The sequence below is a fragment of the Electrona antarctica genome, assembly GCF_951216825.1.
Source record: "Electrona antarctica genome assembly, chromosome: 2".
Taxonomy (NCBI): Eukaryota; Metazoa; Chordata; class Actinopteri; order Myctophiformes; family Myctophidae; genus Electrona; species Electrona antarctica.
The window spans coordinates 28,914,715-28,923,515 of record NC_136807.1 but is presented as its reverse complement, the minus strand read 5'-3'; the positions used below and the strand labels follow the sequence as shown (position 1 = coordinate 28,923,515).

Sequence of the window (8,801 nt, the reverse complement as noted above, 5' to 3'; positions counted from 1 at the left end):
AGACCTCCAGTCGTGCATGATCTGCGTTGCGCGCCGCGTCACTGCCATGGAGAGAACCGAGAGCTTCAACACGAGACACGAGCTCTCAGGTGAGAACCGGCTCGCCTTCAATACAGCATGTTGTGAAAACACTGAGACTCCACGCCATTAATATGTACAATGGAAACCTCACGTTTCCAAAACTGGTACTTTTCAGGAAAAATACCAGATCTATGAATGCAAGATATTTTTTTCTATTTTTACGTGACTGTAGTACAGGGGTTTTCAATTAGATTTGATTGATTGATTGAGTAGTTTATTGAACATAAATGTAAAAACAGCAACAGAGTACAGTCAAACACTCTAAAAGGGATAGCACCAAAAACAAAAGTGCTTGCGGTCTTGTTTCCATTTAGGCCCTATGCAATCAATGTATAGACATGACATGAAGAATAACAAAATTCAATATCATCAATAACCAAAAAAAATATCTAAAACATTTCAGGCAAAACTGTATACAACAGAGTGGGGGAAAATGAAGGGCGGGTGGTGATCACCCATGTTTGTTTTGAAAGTGGGTGGTACCAGATCGTTGTTCACGCTCCCTCTAGTATTGTGGCTGTGGGTTTTACTCACCTTTTTGAGGTAGTCAGTCAGGTATGCGGGTACTGAGGGCATTGAGGGCAAGGATGCATTTACAATTTTGAATGTCAATCCCATTTTCAATTGCTTAACTCTGTCTTCTACCCAGAGCCTATTTAGACTAGCAAAATGGGATGGAAAGAGGTGGGTCATGAAGAAGTACAGTTCTCTGATTTAGTCTTTTGATCACCTTTGTTGCCAAGCTTTCACCTGTCGGCTCGTTAATACAGCCCAGATATGAAATCTCTTCTTTGCTGGAGATTACTATGTCATCAACTTTAACCTTGAAGTAATTTACTTACTGAGGGAATGTTTGGAACCGAAAATAATTAATTCTGTTTTACCTAGATGTAGTGAGAGTTTGTTATCGGTAAACCAAGTACAGATTTTGGTGAGTTCGAAACTGAGAGCCTCCTCGACTTGCATTTTGTTCTCGCCCGAGATCAGGAGTGCAGAGTCGTCTGCTTAAAACAAACATTAAAAGTCCATAGACTTGGCTGCCACATGACGTCACAACAAAAAGCCAGATGTTGGGGGAGCTAGCGGCTGTTTATAAAGTACTTGAATTTCACTTCAGTAAAGTCAATTCACCTTTAAGAAAATTACTTCATTAAATTAGCTCACACTAAATGTACTTAAGAAACGTATCTGGTGTTAAAATGTAGTTAAGTATCAAAACAAAAAGACAAGTACAATCATTTAACCCATTTAGGCCTGACGTTAACATTTAAAAAATGTTTTCTAAATCCTGACAGTTTTCTGAAATACCTGTTTCTATATCAGTGGTGCTCAATATTTCATGGCAAGGACTCCAAAAATAATCTGTATTTGGTCTCCGACCCCCATCTGAAAATGTGTAGTTCCAGGAACCCCCACAAGCAAAGATTTGAGTTAAAAACGTTCGCTGTGAAAGAATATACATTCAAAGATTTGCGCCACATTTTCAAGATTTTTCAAAAATAGCAGACCTACAAGCAATAGCAGACCTACATAGAACTATGAGCTTGTAGGTCTGCTATTTTACAATAGCTAAAGTATAACATAATGCTTAAAGGACCACTTCACCACTTTTCAACTTATCTTCATATAATTAGTCCTAACTAATGTGCATGATAAAATACCACAATTCTTTCCTACTCAGTCTGTGTCTCATAGGAGGGCTGTGGGCAGTTCAGAAACCCGTCCACCAGTGACATCATCGATGGGGCATCCAAGCTAATAGAAACGGCAGGATTTATTTTCCTGAAAAGTTGCAATGCAAAAATGGAAGCCATCGTTCTCACGATAATAAAAATCTAAATATATTGTAAAACAAATCTTTAAAAAAAAAAATCTGCCTAACGATGATGTCACTGGTGGACGGCTGTCTGAACTGCCCACAGCTCTCCTATGAGACACAGACTGAGTAGAAAAAAATGGTAGTGTTTTATCATGAACATTAGTGATGACCAATTATGTGAAGAGATGTTGAACAGTGGAGAAGTGGTCCTTTAAAACACCAAAAGGGGTTCCCGTTCAGAATGGGTTAAAGTAAAAGTACAAATATCAGGTTTTTCATAGTACAATGCAAAAAAACAGAGAAGAGCACAACATGAGTTTTGACTGCAGTTCGTCCATTACATGCCATCTCCCTCAATTTGTAGCCTATTTTGAGTGGACTCCAATCACCGAATAGCACCCTAGACTGAATGTCACGATGCCCTCAACTCAACTAAGTGGTCCTTTAAAGGAGTAGGTCACCCAAAAAATTATTTATTTTCTATCTATACTACCGAAGTCCTGACGTCACTCGCTCATCCCCCGGTTGGCTGAAGTAATTTCTCTATGGAGAATAACATGGGGTCATCTGAAAATCGCCTCATATAAGGATTGTGGTTAAAAAATGAACAAACTGTCTCTGCAATATTGTCGGGGAGGTGTCTCTATATCGTTTACAGTCAGTCCCTCATTTGTTTGTTTCTAGCGAAAATGTAACTACCAGTAATTCAGCAGCACTAACATCACTGCTTCTTAATTTTGTTTTGTAATTCATGGAATGTCTTAGATTTTTATTTTATTTATTAATTAAAGTACTTTGGAAAAACTTGGATTTGTTTTTAATTCATGGTTTATTTAGCTTCTTTGGGAATGGTTTTTGAATTTCCTTTTTAAATAATATGAATTAAAAACAAAATGTAGGAAACAAAAAAATTGGTCTGTGACCCACAGATGGGTTCCGTCCGGCCCAGTGTTTGGGATACAGTGCTGTATATGTGGTACTAATCCCTCTGGGTTGGTCCTTCCTCCAGGTAAACTGATCCAGATCGACCAGAACTCGTTGCGTTCGTCCATGCGTCCAGGCTGGGAGGATCTGCTGAGAAGATGCATCCAGATGTTCCTTCAACACAGCGATGGACAGCCCTGGTCACACAAACGCCACTATCATGAAGGTTGGCTGGAGGGAGGCGCATGCATGCACACACACATATGCGCGCGCGCGCACACACACACACACACACACACACACACACACACACACATGCACACACACACACACACACACACACACACATGCTTTTGTTTGACCCCATCGTAAACTCCTTTAGGATAGGAACCCCGTTTTCAAGACGAGGGGTTCTTGTTGCTATGTACAGTATATAGCAGCATAACATTTTTGTAAAATTGTAATAAATATATGAAGTTTTTCAGAAAACTGAGGTAAGGATTTAGAAGGCGTTTTTAGAATCGGCCTCAGTCCTAATTGGGTTAACAGCTGGCCCAACCTATCCCTAACCCTAAAACTAACCGTAACCCCTCACCTAAACCTAATCCCTGAATGCCTAATCCTAAACCAACCTGAACCTTTTTAACCATAAAAAAAAGAGATTATACTGGGGACCAGAACAATGTCCTTGTGAGGTAGGTGTCGATTGAGTTGATTACCTACAAAGATAATAAATCATTGTGTGTGCACAACACACACTCACGCACGCACGCGCAAGCACACACACTCACCTGATGACTCACATTTCAATCCCACGAGTAGCAGTGCCAAATACCCTGGCATTGATCTCCATTGTAACCATTTTCATACTGTATCTCAGTGATTGATTGGTGGCCAGTGTATGTTGATGTGAACAAAGTGTGTGTGTGTGTGTGTGTGTGTGTGTGTGTGTGTGTGTGTGTGTGTGTGTGTGTGTGTGTGTGTGTGTGTGTGTGTGTGTGTGTGTGTGTGTGTGTGTGTGTGTGTGTGTGTGTGTGTGTGTGTGTGTGTGTGTGTGTGTGTGTGTGTGTTTCAGCCTTCCTGCAGGGTCACGCTGAGACCCCGCTGTACCGCTTCTCTCTGTCGGACGGCACGCCGGTCACTGCACAGACCAAGAGCAAGCTGTACCGCCACCCCATGAGCAACGAACCGCAAGGCTTCATCTCTACTCACCTGCTGCAGAGGTCACAACCTGCACGCACGCACGCACGCACACACACACAATCTAATCAACTAAATTCAAGTTATCCACTTAAGCCATATTTTAAAAATCACACCTGTGTGATGTGAGGTGCGCTCATCGTACATCATCAGGACGCAACATCATTCTCCATTCATTGTCAATTGGAATTTAACAAAAATACCTATTTGCTCGTCTACATATGACGTAAATTCTCCATTCATTGTCAATGCCATTTAATGTTTGTGTTAGGACAAAAATACAGATTTGCTATGACACATATGACATAAATTGTCCATTCATTATCAATGGGAATTTAATGTTTGTGTCTACAGTCTACACTATAGCTGAATATAGTTCACAATTGTTTATTGTTTGAATGTTTTTGCCTATGCCCAAAATAACCATGCAATAGCTTCGAATGGGAATTTTAATTGGACATTTATGTCAAAACCTGCACTACATCTGAGCTCTGAGTAACACTGCTTCATTGCACACGTCATTGTCAGTAGAAGTTTGTATTTTCCTCAAAATCTAACGCTTGTCTTCTGTCCTCCTGCTCAGGGAGCCCAACGGGTACCGCTCTGCGCAGGGCGGAGGCATGATGCCCAGCCCCATGAGGCCGCCGCCCCAGGTCATGGGGGGGCCCAACCCCAACCCCCAGATGACCATGAACCCTGGCGGAGGCATGGCCATGGGTGGCATGGGCGGTGGCATGAACAGGGGCTTTGGCATGAACGAGCAAGGTCACATGGGGCACATGGGAGCCATGTACGGTGGCGGAGGAGGAGGAGGAGGAGGAGGAGGAGGAGGAGGAGGAGGAGGTGGAGGAGGGCCAGGGGGACCAGGAGGTGGCATGGGTCACCGCATGATGCAGATGAACCAGCTGAATCAGATGGGACACATGAACCAGATGAACCAGATGGGGCCCATGGGTGCCATGAACTACCCGGCCATGCAGCAACAGCAGCAGCACCCACAGCAGCCCCCATTCCAAAGCGCTGGGGGCTTTGGACTCGGCGGCATGAGCAGCCCCTCGGGGAGCCCCCGCATGGGCGGACCCCAGCAGGGGCTCTTGATGTCACCCCGCAACCGAGGGAGCCCCAAGATGGGAGCCAGCCAGTTCTCACCGGGAGGTATGTACCGCCCGAAATGGGTCTCTGTTGTAGAGGTCTTCATGGGTCTGTGCAAACCGAACATACCCAACAATAACAAAGGTGTGATGCTTGATGATTAAGCTGACGCACTGTGGCATCCGGTTACTGCAGCGCAAAATAAACTGAGTTTACTGAGCTGGGAGAGCGGCTCAAACTATATCAATACTATGCAATCATGGATTCCTTCTTCATTGAGGTGAAAACATGAAATTTGATTTCACTGCCTCTTACTGTAGGCTGCTACAACATTTTTGATAGCAATGCTAATGATTAGGTTTGTTAGGTCGGTTCTGAAAAATCTCGGAACCAATGGGATCTCAGAACTAATTTCACAGGTCCATTAGGGTCTGGGTCATTTTGGACCCGTGAAGAGCTCTACTCTGTTGTGTAGAGAACGTGTGTATTTATTGATTTTGTGTGTGTGTGTGTGTGTGTGTGTGTGTGTGTGTGTGTGTGTGTGTGTGTGTGTGTGTGTGTGCGTGCGTGCGTGCGTGCGTGCGTGCGTGCGTGCGTGCGTGCGTGCGTGCGTGCGTGCGTGCGTGCGTGCGTGCGTGCGTGCGTGCGTGCGTGCGTGCGTGCGTGCGTGCGTGCGTGCGTGCGTGCGTGCGTGCGCGCGCGTGCGTGCGTGTGTTCTAGGTCTTCACTCTCCCATGAGTGGCCTTGGCCCTGGCGGAGGGGGCGGGGCCTGTAACACCACCTTCTCCAGCAGCTCCCTGAACGCCCTGCAGGCGATCAGCGAGGGCGTGGGGAGCTCCCTGCCCTCCACCCTCACCTCGCCGTCCCCCGTGCACAAGCCCGACAGCTCCCCCAGCGTGCACTCCTCCTCCTCCTCTGGGCCCCAGCCTGCAGGCGGCGCTCAACCCACCAAACCGGGCCAGGACGGCTCCAAAAGCCCCGTAGGAGGAGGAGGCCTAGGTCCTCCCGGACCCGGCGAACACCACCACCACCACCACCATCACCACCACCACCCGCAGCAGCAGCAGCAGCAGCAGCAGCAGCATAAGCATCCGCAGGCGGAGAGCGCCGCGGATCGACCAGACAGCCAGGCCGCTGCGCCGGGTAAAGAGTCTGCGGAGGGAGGAGGAGGTGGAGGTGGCGAGGTGGGTGCGGCGAGCTCTGCCTCCGATCCCCCAAACCGGAGGTTGCCGGACAGCAAGGGCCACAAGAAACTGCTGCAGCTGCTGACCTCGCCGACCGAGGAGCTGGGAATGACCAGCGGCCCAGTTGGGCCTCCCGTTCCGCCACCGTCCGTTGGTGGTGGCGGCAACACGTCCAGTGGCCCCCCCGACAGCAAGGACCCCACCGGGGGCATAACCAGCCCCTCGTCCACCGGCGTCTCCTCCTCGTCATCGGCCTCCGCCAATCAGGGCGGGGCGGCGGGGCCGGGGGGTGTGTCCTCCGCGGCGATGTCCTCGGCCCAGTACACCGCCTCGCTGCAGGAGAAGCACAAGATCCTCCACAAGCTGCTGCAGAACGGCAACACACCTGACGAGGTGGCCAAGATCACCGCCGAGGCCACCGGGAAGGTCACGCTGGCCTCCCAGGAGGGAGGGGAGGCGGGGGGAGGTGGGGGCCCCGGGCCGGCGGGGATCCTGGAGCCCAAACAGGAGCAGCATAGCCCCAAGAAGGAGAAGACCCACGCCCTGCTCCACTACCTCCTCAACAAGGACGACTCCAAAGAGCCGGTGGACATCAAGCCTAAGCCTGAGGAGCTGGAGGGGAAGGGCCCCCCGGGAGCCCCGTGCTGCCCTCCACGGAGTGGCCCCGGATCTGGTCCCACATCGGAACATCCTGAGAGCAAGATCAAGTCAGAGCCACCTGATGAGGCGAGACCACACTTTTTTTAATATAATTGTATAATGTATACAAGGGGTGACCACACTTTTTTTACTTGAAAACTACTTTCAAAATAACCAGCTCAACAAGATCTACCCACAAAACATATATTGATATATTATCCCATTGCTGAAAAGACAAACGCACTTGGAATGGTAATGGAATAGTAGCCCAATTCCAGGTCCAAATATAGTGTCAAATATGGATGAAGTGGTTAAAATGCCATATTAAAATGTTCTTCTGCGGACCCCCTGGTACCCCCAAATAACCCATGGGGGTCCCCAGACCCCACTTTGAGAACCAATGCCTTACTGCTCTAGACAGTCGGTGCCGTCGGTGTGTGAATGAGTCAATGATGAATCATTGCTTAAAGTGCTTTGAAAAAGTGATCGCAATTAAAATGTGTTTAAATAATAATCACTGAGGCTGTGTACTATGAAGCTTGTTATAAAGTGAATTGTGTTCACGTTCATGTTTGACTGTGTCTTTTTCTCACTTCTGCCTCTTTAACAGCTGGACAACTTGGAGTCTATCTTAGGAGGTCTGAGGGGCTCCGGGTCCGAGTTCTACCCCGACCCGGCCGTAGGCGGGGCAGCTAGCGACGCAGGAAGCAAGCCCCAGGGTTGCGGCGATGACAATATGCAGGGTAAGCAGCAGTGTTAATTTCGTCGACTAAAACCATGACAACAAATGTTCGTCGACCACCATCACTGACGAAAACTAAATAAAAACGACGCTATGATGACTAAAACTAAGGTCGCCTTCGCACCAGGGTGTTATATTATTACGAATCCTGCTGCGTATTGTCAGAAGGTGCGATTTGTTTGGCAGGTGTGAAGGCTCATTCGAATTCTGGTGCGCATCAAACAATCGCATTCTAGTTCGCCAAAAAACGGGGGTTTTGCTTCGCTTCCAAGCACACCTGACTTCACTGCAGGTGTGAATGCAATCTGCATCAAGTAAAGGAAATGAAGCAAACAATAGGAACAGCTGGAGACGGAGAAGCACACACGTCACGTCCACTCCCTGATGCGTCGGCGACACACTGCATCCTCGTTTACGTCCTAACTATTACTCAAAGTATATTTTTAACACCATAGATTTCACTGTGTAGTGCAGGGGTTCTCAACCCGTGGGTCGCGACCCCTCGGGGGGTCGCCAAATTAGTTTGGGGGGTCCCCAAATTATAAAAAAAAAAAAAAAAAAAAAGATTTATTTTTTGAATTTGTTTTTCACGATTTTTTTTAAAATAGCAGACCTACAAGCTCGTAGCGCGACACTCGGTGGCGCGCTATGAGCTTGTAGATCTGCTATTTTTAAATAGCTAAATTATAACAATGCTTATAACACCAAAAGGGGTTCCCGCCCAAAATGGTTTAAGGTTATTGTAGCAGTCAATTTATATTGGGGGTCGGGAGGGGGCGGGGCGGGGGTCCCGAGACGTTGCCAAAGCATTTTCGGGGGTCCCCGGCCAAAAACGTTGAGAACCCCTGGTGTAGTGTATGAATTGAACACATTTATAACGTTTCTTGCTGCGGTTCCCCGCTGCGGTTCCCCGCTGCGGTTCCCCGCTGCGGTTAACTGCGCAGTGTAAGCGCAAACACAGCAAATAAACTAGATAAAGTGCCCCTTGGGGCACAGGTCTCCACCAGGTCAGGTTGTGGCCTCCTGGTGGCGCTATAATAGGCCAATGTGAAAAGGTTGCCATTTCTTCTTACGCCTTGGATGGCAATTGGATGATTTGAGGCATTTTGTTCCAAAAATG

At 47.6% G+C, this 8,801-nt stretch overlaps 1 protein-coding gene across 1 annotated transcript in view; it reads left to right on the top strand.

The window, feature by feature from the left end:
- LOC306914537 (nuclear receptor coactivator 3-like) overlaps positions 1-8,801 on the top strand; it is an 85,093-nt gene that overhangs the window by 60,973 nt on the left and 15,319 nt on the right. The window contains exons 8-13 of the mRNA XM_079491607.1: positions 3-89; positions 2,910-3,050; positions 3,900-4,047; positions 4,608-5,179; positions 5,837-7,026; positions 7,550-7,682. Coding sequence (XP_079347733.1) covers positions 3-89; positions 2,910-3,050; positions 3,900-4,047; positions 4,608-5,179; positions 5,837-7,026; positions 7,550-7,682 — 2,271 coding nt within the window. The remainder of the gene's footprint in view (positions 1-2; positions 90-2,909; positions 3,051-3,899; positions 4,048-4,607; positions 5,180-5,836; positions 7,027-7,549; positions 7,683-8,801) is intronic.